Source organism: Phaethon aethereus (genome assembly GCF_964289735.1).
Source record: "Phaethon aethereus genome assembly, chromosome: 1".
Lineage (NCBI taxonomy): Eukaryota > Metazoa > Chordata > Aves > Phaethontiformes > Phaethontidae > Phaethon > Phaethon aethereus.
The window spans coordinates 63,530,844-63,547,340 of record NC_138575.1 but is presented as its reverse complement, the minus strand read 5'-3'; the positions used below and the strand labels follow the sequence as shown (position 1 = coordinate 63,547,340).

Sequence of the window (16,497 nt, the reverse complement as noted above, 5' to 3'; positions counted from 1 at the left end):
AATGACCCCTCCAGTTAATGAGGTAGCAGCACTGAAAGGAACTCTATAATCTCTCCCGAAGCCAGAATGAGGATGGCTACAGGGAAAGGACCCAATAAAGTATAGCAAGTGTAATCAGAAAGGAGATACGGAGGGTTTTCACTCCTCCAAACAGGAACACAACAATGGTTTTTTCTTCGTTAATATGGCAAAGCACTCTAGTTCTCACTCCATCTTTGCATACCACTTTCTCTTAAAGGAGGGAAATTAAGTTTAACTGCAGGCATACTGCCTATACTTAATTGTCCCTTTTATGTTATGGAAAAAGGTGTAAATGCATACAGGCAGTTCCTATAAGTTCTGCAGGCAGGAGAGACTCTTTAACAGCGTGGCAGTCGCTTTTTCAACCCCTATCTGCATGTGTATGTGTGTCTGCACGTTACAGAGAGAGGTGCGGAGAGCGAGCGGTGCAGCTGAATTTAGAAACTTATAGATGTTCTCATCAGCCCCATGCAATGCAGCAGAGATTCCTTCCAAAAGCCAAGGGAGCAGAGGCTGCAGACAACAGATGTGAGAGGGGTTCCCATAACTGTCAATTTTCAAAGTGTTTGCATTGAAAAGAGAGGAGGTGCTATTTTGATTGATATTTCAGTCGCAGTATATAAAGCAGAGGAATTCTTCTTACCCTCTGCTTGTCATACTGATCTGCATACTCTCTCAGCTGGACTTGGGGCTACTACTTGCTGCATCTGAAAGGCTGAAACTCACTGGGAATAAAGAATTCTTGTAATAATGCCGGAACCCACCAAGAAAGATGGTAAGCATAACAAATATTACCTGAATATTTCTTAATTACAGGAATTACGAGTATGCACGCACACACACCACCTTTTAGATCATCTTGCATATTTCAGCAACAAATAATATCTAAAAGTCATAGCAGTGTAACATCATTATATCATTACAGATCACTAATCCGAACAACACTGTTTTGGCTTCCAACTCTTTTAGACAAGGAACAATGGCTTTACAGTGATATTGAGAAAATACTTGATTGGGCAAATGCTGTATTCACTTTTTAAAGACTGTGGAATTTTTGTAGTGCAATTAGTGGTTTCTCTATAGCTAAGGTATCTGGACTCTGTAAAAGAGGGAATAAGCATTTCTTATTGTTTAGAAAACCAGCATGTTGATAAGTTTTTCATAAAGTTTTATAAGTTATTGAATAGAAAGGATATGTTCATGAAACAGTTTTAAGGTTCTATATGTCTAATGCATAAGTGAAGAATGTAGTAAGTTTTTCTGCACAGGTCAGACTGGAATGATACATTTTGCCACACTACAGAAATTATTATTTTATGTTTCAGTAGGATAGTTAAATGCAGTAATACTGGCTCCTTTTGTGGTACTATTAAGTTTATAGCAAAGAAACTGAGTACGTAGTCTGCTAGCAAGATACAGAATTGTCCATTGGAGGCTGCCCGTCAAACAGGCACAAAATGTTCAGGGTCTATTAATTCATAACTTTATTTAAGCTAGCATTTAAGTTTTACTATTTTGAAAATTTAAGCTAAATAAGCTTCTTAATATTTGCATTACTTCCATAGCCCTTCTTTTATTTTTCTTTCAAATGCAGACACTTTGGTAAGAATTTGTGGTGATTATTGTTTAGCATTGACAATATATATAGCTTCTGCAAAGCCATAAATGTGCAAACTGTATATGCTTTGCAAGTGTTGGCAAACAAGCGGTATATAGACAGGTTCCCTAACGCATTCACAAATGAAAAACTGAGTTTAATCTTAAAAATAATCCTGTGGAAAGTATAGAAGTCATTAAATAGCGTTTATTTCCCATCGATTCTGAAAGATCTGATAGGCCTACGTGTATAGTTCGAACGAGTACATTTCATTTAACACTGACCTATCAATAGCATTTGCCTTACTTTAAAAGTCTTTTTGAAATATTTTCTGGTTTTGTGGAAGGCAAGAGCAGAGCAACTATCAGGAGCATTAGGCAGTTTCTGCACCTTGCTGGGTTTGGGGCATATGAAAACTAAACTTTTTGCACGACTGAGCCTTAAGCAAGTACTGTTGACAGACCAATGTGATCATTTTACTTACTGGCCCTCCTTAGTGTTCGAGGACAATGATAGATGAAGTATCCTTCTGAAAATAGCTACACCAAGTGCACGTATTAATACGAGAGCCTAATCCTCTATATCAAACCTAGAGCCAAACCCCTTCTAGAGTGTCTTATTTGTAATTCAAATGATTTACACATGTATTAAGTGTCCTTTTTACTTGATCTGTTATTTGACTGGATATTACACAGTTTAATCAGAATGCATTCTGTGGCTGCCAACTAAAAAAAACCCAAAATATTTCTGTACTTTCAAAAGATATGTGCTTTGGAGAAAATTTCTTAGGAGGCTCATGTTTCTAAAGGTTATTATTAAGACTAGATTGTTTCAAAGATATTCTTACAATGCAGTGATTACAAATGCATCTCATGGTTGTGTTACAAAATAAGTTTAGCCACTCTGAGCAACATTATATTGACAGTGAAATAAATGTGATTTTTGATGAGTCAATATTCGGGAACATAAAAAATATTGAAGCCTTCTGTCCTGATAGAGTTAGAGTTCACCAGTAGTAATGAGCTCTGGAAAAGTGATACATACAGGTTATATGCTGGTTGTTCCTCATTGCACCCAGTGTATTTGCAGACAGTAGATCAGATGGATAACAGGTTTATCTTATTGTACTTAAGAGATGAGCTGCTTCCTAAAGATTTTTCTATGATCAAGAACTCACCTGAGCTGGTGGCAGTACTTGTATAGTAAAGTACAAGTACTTGCCATATTAGGGCCAGGAGTATTCAGTACCAATAATAGTGCAATACCACTGCTACTACTGGTACTAGATCTACCAGTAAGAATTCAGAAGCTCACATGACCATCAAACGCCTGTTCTCAAGGTAATTTCCAAGGCATGAAGGACTCAAGGTAATTAATGAAGGTGAACCTTGGGCTGACTACATTCTGGAAGATACCACTGGAGGGACTCTCTGAGAAACCTTTGAGGAACTTTTTGGCAGACTACAATGAAAAGCAGAGAAAAAAAGAAGCTTAAGGCTTCTACATCACATAGGCACCTAAACAATATTCTTCTGACATTTCCAAAAGAAGCAATCTACATGAATGATCCCATACTCCTTATTCTTATAGGTCCTGCCTGTTAAAAACAGCACACACAAGACCAAGCAGCTCAGAAATCAGAAACTGGCTAAAACTTGAATGTTAAGAAAATCTCAGCTTTGCATTTTTTTGTCACTGCAGTCTGTGATGTACGTAGCTAGATTTTTTCAAAGGCAGTGCTGTAGCAAGCTCCCAGACTTTTTTTCAGGCCAAATGCTCTTTGAGCTATTTTAAGATTATTAGATTACCAAAGTGAGAAATTTCCTGACTTGGTGAGAGTGTACCACTACAATGTGCTCCTAACAAATAGGATCACCAAATTAAACACACCACTCAGCTTAGAGAAGGTTGCTGGAGCACTTCAGTCTAGTGGAATTTGTCACTGTGGAAACAGACTTCCATGACTAATGATTTAAGGCCTTTATTATACTCTTAAAAAGCTGAAGTCCTATATATTATATCAGCTGTGGCTTCCTTGGAGTATGGGTTCATGTCATTGTAAGATGTTTTTGTTTTGGCCTCTCTAAAATTTTGTATACACAAGGTGAAGACTACATCCATGGGTTAACTGATCCCAGTGGATCACTAGTATAGGACTGTGATGCTGAAGACCTTTACCAGTGCATTTAAATTTAATGGTCTTTCATTTTGCTGATGACTAATAAAATAACCCTCCCTCATATAATTACTTCCTGTAATTTATTGTAATCACTCAGTCAGTCTTTCCGCTCCCCTCTTTCCTTTAATCAATATTCATAATAAGAGCTGCCCATTAATTAGGTGCCCTCTTAAGCTGTCACAGGCCACGGCATTTGGACATGCTTTTGTATAAGTGCCAAGACTCTCAAGAGCAACGGTTTCAAACTATTTGCGGGCATCATCCCACAGGGACAGGTGCAAGTCAGTCTCCAGTAGGCAGCTCTGTAAATTTGCCTTATTTATTCTCCCCAATCTAGGAAATAACTCAGCGACCATTCCAAATTTTAAGCCAAAGCATTTACCAACTGTCTGCCAGCTTCATTTTCTAAGGGTTTGCAAACTCTGCTTGAATACTGCCTGGAGTATCCACATATTGGCAAGGAATCAAAATTAAAAATCGGTGTGTCTACTTTAGACAGTGTTTCAGTAAAACTTTTTTCAATCTATAAGCAGCATAGATGTAAAAGTTGTGAAGAAAACTATGTGCATGTATTGTCTGTTAAAAGGACAATCTCTAAAACATGAAGCAGTTTGTAAAAGGAGGTAAACAGACATATCAGTAGAGGCTACTTTGGAGATATGGTGACACTGTTCTCTGTGAAGAAGCCCGGTTGAAACAGCCTTTAATTCTATTGGCTTTTAAACATGACTCGTTTTGTTTCATTGCATGATTGTTCTATATTTGCAGTGTATTTATAATATTGAAATCAATACCTCAGTCTGGTGTATCAAGATAATAGGCATTGTCAAACAAATTTTATCACAGCTAGTCATATAAATCATATAAGTAGACATGCAGACCAGCATTCCAGTGGGAAATCAATCTCAGTATCAAGGTTGGATAAAAGTTAATTTAAGTAGGGCTTCTTTTAATATCATATTTTCAAGGCTAGACAATTTTTCAGAGGTGAAAAGGAAGTTAAATGGAAATTCTGCTTCAGCATATGAATTTGGCTCGTGTCAAAATTAACACTGCTGATGGAATGTTTTCCTGAAAATTCAAGAACCCAGTATGTGAACACTGTAAAACATTGCTTAGTGCTTTCCATGCGGGAGAGTGGACCTGTGTAATCATTTGATTACGGCACCAAACCGGGCAGTGCAGCTGCTGCTGTCCTCGCTGCCTAGACGCACGCTTCAGTGAGGCGAAAGCGAAGCATACGGACATCCATCTTCTGCTATCATCATTGCCCCTCTGCAGGACTGACTGCAAAATGCATTCCCGTTATTTCTGACTTCCTTCAGTCTTGGAGCCAAATCACACTCAAAGTCAGGCCCATACATATCATTTCCCAGCGCTGTATTAAAGTCGCAGGTAAATGAGTTACGGTGGATGAGGAAAGGAGGAAACCCTAACCCCTTATCTTATTTTCTCCTTCAATTCTTTAGAAAGTTTCTCTTCATCACCTCTAGCTAATAAATTTAAAGGCCTCACAACTAGAAAGCAGACTTACACCTAACTGTTGTAAATAGATCTGTTAGGGTGGGCCCCGCTCTCGTCTCAAGCCCTATTGAACCGTGTCGTCCTGCACGGATCTTGTTGCACTCTGGGAATTGAGTTGTTCTTCGACTGTCTTTGCCCTCCCATAGCAAAGTCCTGCTCCCACACTTCCTTCTGAGATGCCAGAGCATCTCAGATCTATTCTTTGACCTTCTGCCTCTACTGCTCCTAAGCTTAAGACTACTTTTCCAATAAGATTAATTTGATTAAAAAAAAACCCTAAACTGGCAAAGAAAGATCCCCAAACTTGATTTATTTTGGAGGTTTTATGTTTTGTTTTATTATGGTGCAACCTAAAGGAACTGCATTGGTTTATTTGTTTCTTATATAATGCATTGATTTTATTTTAATACTAGTGTAGGTGGATAATGCAAGACTGATCCAGTTTACCGTTCTTCTTGAGTTGAAAAGCTCCTCCACCATGTGCAAAAAGCAGTGCATCTATGCACAGGAAAAATATTTAATATGGTCACACTAAAATAAAAATCTCATTGAGTTTAGGAGGAAAGTAGGGAACAGCCTTTCAGCAGACCAGAGGGTGCTTTGTACTTGGCAAAACTGAAATTAGCAAATGCTGCCTTTGTGCCTCCCTATGCTGCACCTGTTGGGAAGATAAATAAAGGACTGCCCAGTTCTTTCCCCTCATACCTCCTAAATATATCACTTTAAGAGAGGTTTAAAAAAACAACCACCATGCTACAGTACCCTTCTGTTCCATGAAAAACGGATGAGTTTCTTCATATTGGTTTCAGGGATCTACCAAACAAGATGGGAAGGTCGGTGATCGCATAGCAAAAAAATAGCAGAGAGATGTGGGGAGACTTCAGTTATCAAAACATTAGTAGCTCCCACACACATTAACGGTGCTTCGAAAATATGTTGTACAACATATTTCATGTTTTGTGAGGGGACATCCAGAGCATTCCTTGAACTGGAAGAGCAAAATGAGTTTGAAAATAAAATACCTGGGAAATTTCCCTTGGGGTAGGGCCAAATACTAGACTCTTCACTCAGGGAAAATGCAGAGATGCCACTAAATTAGAGGGACTGCTTTAATTGCTCTAGATTGAGGGGAACAAAGTTTGTTCTCATCCAGACACTAATGTGGCTTTGCACCGAATGTAAAAACCCTGTAAAATAAAGGAGAAAGTAAATTAACAGAATCATTAACTTTAGGTGTAATTAGAGTTCTCTCAGTCACACAGTCAGCAGATTTGCCTCTTGAGTCTGAGGAACTGGGTGGCTGAGAAACAGCCCTGTCTTCTCCCATCCAGCCCTCTCTCTGCTCTCAGTTGTGACTGAAGTGCTACTGCTGAAGGCTCCAAAACAAGGTTTCTCCTTTTCACTGCCGTTAGGGAACCAATATTTGAAGTCTTTTTTCCATCATTCACCGGGGGATTTTGCGGCATTTTATGATCACCAGGAGACTTTATTCTTTTGTTTTGAAGAGTTGTTAAGAGTTAAGGAAGAGAGAACTGATCTGACATGAATGTCCATGTTAGTTCACTGAAAATTTTGGTAAGTTTGCAACCATACAAAGATTCTAATGTCTGTACATTGCCACAGGAGATCTCTGGGTTAGGAAACAGATACCCAAATGGAAGAGTGTGCAAGTGAACTAGGTGTCCCCGCTCCCACTGGAATCACAGACAGCAGGTCATGACAGTCAGAGGAGCCCAGGCTGCTGCTCAGATGACCAGCCAGCAGTTGCCTAAACATAGGTGCCTACTGCGATATGAGATGCTCTAGGATACACAGAATACCCATTTTGGGCTGGCAGATATGACTCAGAGATGTGGGAGATCTGCAAGACCCTGGAGTAGCAGCTAGAAACCGGAAGGGTATGCTACAGCATCTGAATATCATTGATCACCTATGTTTAAGAAAATTAATTGAGCCATAAACAGCTATTTTATGGTGAATAAAAATCTAATTCCAATTATTATAATGGTAGCTTGGACTTCTAGCTCACACCATAGACACATTCACATTCTCCTTTTTTTCTGAGTACCTTAATAATAAGGTTGCAGATTTCTTCTCTACAATTTGTCCAGTTAGTGTATAAGGATTTTCTGCAATGGGTAGCTCTATAAGAAGACAACGAGACAGTTCCATTCAAACATTATTTGCATTTATTGATTTGCATCAATAAATGAGGGAGTACATTGGGTCCAGATTCCCATGAGCAGAGAGGAGTGCACCCTTCTGTAGTCTGCTGGGTGCACTCATAAAAATTAAAAAAAACCCCGAGGTGCTACTGCCATTTTTTTGTTATTTGGGAAATCCAGCTGGTTTTACTTGCTTTATTTTTTATAAGAAGGAGTCAATTTTATTTCATGGCTAAGCTAAGTGTTTAAATCAACAAAATATTAAATTTATTTTTTGCAACAATGAGAGGAAAAAGAAAGTTGCGTTCCTGTTCAAATCAATATTCATTCCTCTTCTTCCTTTCTACTCTAGCTTACTTCCACTTCCTCCAGCAGCTTTAAGCTGTTAGATGAATGACTGTTTACATCAAGGACATTTGTAGCTATGAGTAGCAAGCACTTTTTACGTTAAATAATAATGTGTTTATGAATATTCTACAATGTGTTCAGCAAAACACATGTAGATTTCTCCATGAATTCCTATTTCAGGAATTTACTCTCCCTAATTTGTCAGGTGTCATTTTAGCGCCTAGATCTCACTGAACTAGCAGTGATGATGATGATAAACTTCAGCCAAGACGAAGATGCTTGCAGGAGAGAGTGAATTAAAATCAAAATCCAGTTCTGTGTCCAACAGGATTTTATGTCCTGGGAAGCCATTCTAGCAAACATGTTTTGGTAAAAGTTTCAGTCAATCTTCACCGCTTCCTGAGATGCTGTATGAACAGAAAGTTACTGTGGATTCAAGAAGTATGAAGATAGATTTCTGCTCAGAGACCTCTCAGAACCCTAAAAAAAAATGCAGCATTCACAAAAGGGAGTGGGCTTTCCCTGGGTTCCCTCCCCCATTACCTATGTCTGTATTGCTAACGGCATCTCCACAGAGCAGTCAGTGGGACGTAGGCTAAGTGATGCAGGATGTCTCACATCTGCCCTGCTTGGAACTGCCTCTTCTGAAGAAGACCAGTCACACCCACAATCCTCTACTGCTTGGGCAAGTGTCTTTGTGTGTATTTTCAGTTCAAAGTGCCAAAATAACCCGTGGCCTCTGCTGCAGGTAGCCATAGTAGTGTTAGGCGTCATAACACTGGGATGCTGCATGCCCTGCTCCCTGGTAGTGCTATTTGGGGGTTAATTTAGACATTAGGCCTGCTGGAGTCGTGCCGGAAGGCTGTTGAACAGAAAGTCAAATATGGCAGAGTCTCAGAAAAGTTCTAAAATTCAAAACAATTCACCATCCTAAAAATTGCTCCATGCTGTGCCTTGGAGTAAAGCCGTTCGTTCCAGGAAAGACCTTCACGAACACAATAACCTACAAGTTAGTCAGTTCACACGACTTCCATGCAGTGCAGAGAGTTGCAATACCAGGACGTGGGAGCACGGCTGGGTGACTCGTGCCACAGTTTAGAGCCCCCCGATGTCCCATCTTCATGTTTCCAAAAGCGTACAGACACTGCAGCAAGAAGGGAGACATGCTGTATCTTGAGGCAATGCAACATGTTTGACAGTGTCATTGAGTTTCCTTCCCTGGAGATTAGGAAATATTTCTTACATAATTTGCTATGCCCCAGCCCTATAACTAATTGAAAATAGCATGTGATCTACTTCCTAGGGCAGTTGCCCTTATATGTGATGGCTCCAGCAAGTTATTTTGATCAGGTGATACAAAAAGCTCCGTTCTAATTTAATTCTCTGTAGGATCAAATGGTGGGTTTAGTGAGCGCCTGGGAGTGTTGTTCAGTAGTACCACGATGCTTCCTGAGAGGGATCTGTATTAAAATACACGCTCATCATGACTTTGCAGGCTCAGAATACCTTCCTAATTTTGGTCATAAATGCCAAGAGTAGGTTGCAATCATACACAGACGAAGATTCCCTTTTCATACAGATTTCTGTTTATAAATCTTAGCTCTGTGTGCATAGACATAAATTGCAGAGACATTTGCTCACTTCTTGTTATTGAGCTGACTGGATGGAACATATCAGGTACAGGCTGAGCAAAAGCAACTCACAAACCAGCTCAAAAGATGACTTTTTTCTTGAATGGGAGCCATGCTTTGCTCAGCCAGCATGCAAACCCAGTCCGAAAGGCTATTCCAGATTTTGTCTTCTCTCAAAGCCCTGAAGTTGTGATGAAATTAAACTGAATACAGATGCATCTAAAACTGAAAGAGACCCCAAATGAAAAACTTACTGGTTCAGTTGATGGGATAGGTCTTACTCCTTGATAGTCTCCTACTCCAATGTGCTGATGGACTAGAAAGAGCAGTAAGACATAGTTGTTGAACAGTTGAATTCCAAACTTTGGCTATTTTTGTGTTAATTTTTATAACTTTCTGCCACAAGGTCTTTTCTGTGCAAGAGAAATGCACAAATTACTGTTTGTGGTGCACCAGTTCCAACTGTTCTAGAGGAAGAAAATAATTGCCTTATCAGTCTGAGCTGATTGTGCTAGTATAGTAGGGCCTTTCACTGTTTTCTGACCTGAAGTGAAACATTTCAAACCATTTGCACACCTGAATGTACACAGCATTGCATTTCTGTCCTTTTTCAACAGCTTTATTAGTTTCCAGTACCACTAAAGCATTATGGCTAACAAAAATTACAGAAAACACTATCCCTGGTGATGTGGAGAATATCTGTGGCTAGAGATATCTAGGAACAGTCACATGAGAAATGCCATGCAGATGGAGTAATTGATTGACTAATAGCTTCTGGGTCGCGTGCTGTGATATTCACGTAGATACAGATATACATACACTCACTATAGCACAGTCGGTATCTTCCGTTTTTATAAGAACATAGTATCTAGGCCAAAAACCTTATTTTAGACCCAAAGAGGAGCCGTAATACCAACGGAGTCTGTGGCTGCCACTCCTCCACAGATGCAGACTTCAGTGAAGGCACAGAGGGTCAGATGCCTGATGACATTTTTTCCATGGCATTCCCTCCAGCCTTACTAATCTTTCATCTAAGCTTTCCTTAGCCCTATTTTTAAAGGGGAAATCTGACCTCTGTCCTCTGCCCCTTTTTCTTTGCCCTTGTTTTGCATTTCCATGTTTTGCAATGAATGTTTCTCTCTTACCCAAGAGCTTTTTTAGCTGGAAAGAATGTATATTCAGTGAGCTGTGACTGTTATTCACAATAGCATCTCAAATGCATTATGCTGTCATGTTTTCTGAAAGTTTTCTTTTACACATATCACTTACTGATTTACTGATGCAAACCCTCATACTTTGTCTGCAAACATCCTGCTGTGGTGTTCTCCCTAAAGGCAAGTTAAGTGATGTTTTTAAAGTGAAGGTTTATAATTCTCACAGTTGTCTTCATTGCTGCAGAATGAGACCAAGAGGTAGAAAATGAAACAGTATTAACACAGAGGGATGTATGTAATTTCATATACCTAACACCCACAAAGGGATATACGTGACTTCCATGTACATAAATATTGCTGCATGACCCACCAAAGATTTGCCTAGTGCCATAGGTCTCTGGGACCTTAGATCTCCTAAATTTTTAGCTACAGAAAAAGTCCTTTCCCTCCACATGTGCAAAATACTCCTAAAGGTTTTTCAATACAATGTTGAATTCCAGGCATCTGAGCAACAATAAATAATTATATGCAAACAAGCTTACCAAAAAAGAAAACTCCCAAAGTCAGTGCATAGTATTCCCATTAAATAATTTTCTGAGTTTTAGGGTAACTTCTGAGTCTTTTAGTGTTTGATATTAGTGATGCTGCAACTCTGATACAAAGTTTTCCTACATCGCCAGTTATCTTTGGGGGGTTTTTTTAATCCTTCTCCAGACTTAATTACAAATCGTCTTTGGCTGGCATGTACTGGAACATCAGCACTCACAAAAATTAGCAGGCCCTGAATTTTGTAGCCCATAAATAAGAGTTACCCTTAGTAAACTAAGAAAGCGGATGCTACCACCCTCTTTTTCATCTTGAGCGAGTTATTTTCCACAAGCCTGATAAGTGAAAATTAGCATTGGGTAAAAAAATCAGGCTGACGTAAGTAATGGATTATTAATGATATAGCTGCTTGAAATGGTCTCTAATCACCTACGCACCTGACAGCCCTGTGTCAGGGTTCCTACTTACACTCCCATTCTGTAAGACATTGTGTCTCAAGAGGAGGCTGAGTACTAAAGTGCAGATGACAGGTGAGACCTCTTGTCTGAAGGAAGTCTGAGAAGACTCTTCCTTCTTGAAAAGATCACAGAGTATCAAATTATCTGTCACCCACTGTCAAATAGACTTGAAGTAAATGTTTTTCTTATTTGGTATTTGGACACAGTCATGACAATGTTTAGACACAGTTGTAGTACGTATTACTTTGACAAAGAGCTGATAACAAGCTGATAAATTCAGCCCTGGGGAAATCCCAACACGTGCATGTTTGGTTTTGCCCTGACCCTCAAAGAAAAATTGGTATTTCAAAAACTATGGAATGGGAATATCAGCAGGTTTTCACTTCAAAGTGTTGAAATGTTTTAGTCTGAAGTTTGGTTAAAATGAAACCTATCAGCATGTCCCAAATGCTTCCTTGTCATTTGCTGAAATAAATCAGATTGCATGAATTCACGTCACCACAGCTTTATGCTGATGCCCTCATTTTCCCCTAACAGTCAAGCTCTCTATGTGGAATGATTTCCCTCTATCTGCACATACTCACATGGCTCTCAGGACTAACCTGAATGCACTGAACAACAGGAGTCCTTCGTGGAACTCACTCCAGTTATGCAGAGCATTGGGTCCATAATGCAATTTTCGTAAAACAATACTGCAACTCATTTCCTTGATTCAGAGTGAAATATTTCAGGATAGCTCAGCAAAACAACAGTGTGGTGATTTGTGGCTTGAGCAAGAGTGAAGACATTTTTCTAAATTAGAAAAATGCTTCCTGAGCTGGTTTGGAAATTATCTGGACAATCTGAAAGGAAGTTCTTTACCGGTTAAGTACTCACCTCTTGAAATAACTGCCCTTTCAGCTTTATTGCTGACTTTTATCCTATAATTAGAAGTGCAACTGTCATTGAAAATATATTGTTAAATTTGAGGAATAAATTACTGTTGTTCCCGAGTAGTAGTTCTTTGTTTTATGAAGGTTTTAATCTAATAACCTGGTCCCCTTTATCATGTTTTGCAGCTTTCAGAAAGAAAGTTAGCATTACTCAATGTACTGTTATCTCTGGTATCATATCGTGGTGTTTTTTGCTTCCATTTCTCCCTCAGGTATCTCTTGAACTAAATGAAAATGCTTGCTTCCAGAGGAAAATTGTTAACAAACTATTGCAAGGAAGGATAGGAAACTGAGAATAAAGTCTACCTATTGCCATACTTTTTTACACGGGATCAAACATTTCTGAAGAGTGAATAAATTGATTTCAGTAAATATATAACAAAGATTAATTAGATTTGGGTTATTTAAAAGGGGAATTTCCCTTGGCTGGGCTAGGAGTCATTTTGAAAGCTGGATTTCTCATTAGCACGTGCTACCAAAAAATCATATTATTTTACAGGCAATTTAACACATTAAGAATGTGTTGCAACATCTAACAAATCTAAAGAAATCAAAACTATGCTGTGTTCATGTGCTTCGTCTTTATGCAGAATAGACTGCCTCCTGAACGTTGGAACTAACTGGCTCTCTACATCCCTGTGTCTTTTGTCCCTGCAAATGCTGAAATAGAGCTCACTAAATTTTGACCTATGAGCCAGAGCACTGATTCTCAACCCGAAGCCAAGAATCAGACCTGCTGTCTGGAAATCGCAGTCATTCCTGAGGCTGGGAACCCTGACAGCAAGTGGGGGACGTTGGCCATGCTCTTAGCCGGCAGCGCCCCTTAAGGGTCGTCAGCAAATCCCACCGCGACCACCCGGTCTGATGAAAAAGCTAGGGCTTTCGGGTACGAAACTGATAAATCTGCTAGAGGTAAATCTCTGAGGTTGTGAAGTCCAGATCGGGTGTTTCAGGTCTGTTTTATTCTTGGTTTTACAATGTAAAAATAGGGACGTTGCTTTGATCCTTTAGACATGAGCACCCATCCGGCTGGCAATATTTACACAGCCAGTTTTCTCCTTCTCCTGTTTAACTGGAGCCACAAGCATGTAGTACATCACATGAAGCAACAATAAAGATCAGCTCAGATGATTAAGAACAGGTAGGTGAGGAATATAGAATTTCAGGAGTAGGGAATAATTTCAGATTTAAATTAAATTGGTGTATATAAACTGAGATGGTGCCATAATGCAGGAAAGTTTGAGACTTTCTCTCATTGAGCTACCACATGTAGGAAGAAGCTGACTCTGGCTGGAATTTCCACAGTTTTCACTATGCAAATATGATGGGAAAAATGGCTACTAAGAATTTTTTTCAGTGACATTAGGGATTGCATGCATCTCATTTTATAACAAGTTTTGCAATGATAGTTCAAACTAAAATATTTTTATTTCCAAACATGGAAATAAAACCTAACACAGCAAGATGTGGAATGAAAGATAAATCAATATAGCCACAGACTCAAGCCCGGAGAATTTTTCAATGGCTTTGCAAATACAGCTGTGCTGGCAAAACCTTCTCATAAAGGTACAGTTATGATGGCAAACTGAATTACCTTATCAGCACGAGTCACTTTGGTAAAGACTATAACATATTTCAGCAAAACCGTTTTGCCATATAAATGGTGTAACCAGCGAAACTTTGCCTACAAGATTTTGCAGGATAGATAGCATCACAAAATTTCAGTTTTGGAAGTTAAAAAAACAAGATTTGTTTTACAATGATGGAGTAAGTTAGAAAACTGCAATTGTCAAAAGCTCAATGGAAAAATATTTAGTCAAAAAATTTTAACTAAGCGTGGCCCTCAAATTGTAGTCTACTGCTAGTTTGTCATCTCTGAGATACAAGCCTGAATATAAGTGCTCAGGAACTAACTTTTATGGATTAATTTCTTTGATATAAAATAAGAGAAGAAAGATACAATGGAAATACAAATGGAATTTAATCACTCCATGTTGGTGCCTTGTGGGCTGAGTGGGTTAAAAATGAGTTTGAGAATGCATGGGAACTTGGTAAGTAGACAAAAGTCACCGACTTTAGCTTTATTCATCTATTTTAAATACTGTCAATGCTTGGCAGTCTTCTAGTTCCCAGTTACAGTACCTACGCAACTTCAAGACTGCCAAGGAAGTCTTGCACCATCTGATGAGGGTGCTGACTGATGATGGCTGCCTCCTACCTACCAGAAATTAAATACAGGGGGGTTTAATGCGTGGCTGACATAGTCCTTTACTGGACAGACTACTTGCACAAACTTAGGAGAACATAATGTAAACATACATTTTATTAAAGAATTTACTTTTGTTCAAGGTCATGGTTACAGTGGTTTTTAGAGATAAATACCTATATGAAAGCAAAGTTCTCATAAGAAATCAGAAAGATGTGGAAGTTTACATATGATCAGATTTGATTTGATAGCATCATTTTAGAAAAATGGGAACTGCAAGGAACACCACAGTAAAGAAGCAATGGTTGCTATACGCAGTCCCATAATTATGGATTTACAAAATCTGGAGTCACCAGTTACACTGCAGCTCCTCAAGTGAACTTATAAGCTATTTCTTTGGTGCCTAATCCATTCCACAGAATTCCCTATTACTAGACTTTTGTTCCAACTGTTCGTTCGGTTTTTCAGTCCTTAAGTCAGGGAACATTCTGCATTTATCATACAATAGTTTGATCAGATCCTGTGGCCCATAAAATTCTTTATAATTGGAAGTGTTTATATCAGTCCTGAAACATGAGTATTGTAGGTGAGATTATATGCTGGGACTAATTATTATCCTTGGTTTTGCTTTTTTCCTACAGGCTGAAATGCAGTAGGTTTTAATTTTAATCATATGCAAAACTAAATTTTTAAGCAAACTTTTTGTTAAGTTTATTTAATCTCTAGTCCCCACCTGAATATGCATCACTGAATTAGGATGCTTTTAATTGTTGGAATATAATAATAATTTCAGCTTCAATGAACTTTCTGATTTGTTCACTTCGTTGCAACAATAAAATAAAACATTATTTAACCTAAGGTTGCTGTTTCATGTCTAACCAGAAACAGTCACAGCTAGCCAAAACAGGCAGTCTCATCTGTCTACATCCTCATTACAAGTGGAAACAGAAAATAGAAATAAATGAATAAATTTATCAATCTGACTCCATCATACTGTTGGCCACAATAATAGTCATCTAGACAGCCACCAGAGCACCACTGCTTATTCACTTCAATCCTTTAGAAGGACTTTTGCTCTCAGGACCTAGGACTGAAGTTTTTAGAACAGTTTCTGTAGCTGTATTTTAAAAGTAACATCGAAAATGCCCATGGATATTCATTTAAAAAAAGGGTAATTATTTCAGCCGTTTCTTCCTTCCACTCAGATTGGAAACTGTCTGTGGAAGTTGTTTGCAAATCAGATTATTTCTCAGTGGAGAACTGAGACTCATGAGACAGCAGGCAGACCCTGTCTGCATGACTGTGCTCAGGTTTTGCAGAATGCTCAGTATTCCACCCTTTATTGATAAGAATAGTATTTACTTCAATTTAAGTCCAACGGAATGCATTAAGAGTGGCTTTATTGATTACAAATGACTTTGAATCAAGCCCTCTGTTTCCCAGCTCATTTAATCTGTGGTCTGCTAACAGTATTGTTTCCCAGTGAAATGCTCATCATGCTTTAGTAATCTCTACAGTTTATTGAGCAAGTTCCTGTCTTCCAAAAGATGGCTTTTAATCACAGCACTGATGCCACTGCGAGTCTGTACTGGCCTGGGTGAAGTGACCCATAAAAAATGGTCAAACCATTTTGAGCCATTTCTCTTTGTCGGAACAATTTTTTTGCAGGGAAAGTAAGTAATGCTGAAAGGAAGAAGCTTTACTGTTTTTCTCTGTTGATAATCTGGACATGAGGT

At 38.8% G+C, this 16,497-nt stretch overlaps 1 protein-coding gene across 1 annotated transcript in view; it reads left to right on the top strand.

The window, feature by feature from the left end:
- Positions 1–771: 771 nt before the first annotated feature.
- The window catches only part of MYBPC1 (myosin binding protein C1), a gene marked incomplete at its 5' end in the record, with an annotated part of 80,598 nt that continues 64,872 nt past the window's right edge, over positions 772–16,497 (top strand). Inside the window, one exon of the mRNA XM_082011995.1 lies at positions 772–796. Coding sequence (XP_081868121.1) covers positions 772–796 — 25 coding nt within the window. The remainder of the gene's footprint in view (positions 797–16,497) is intronic.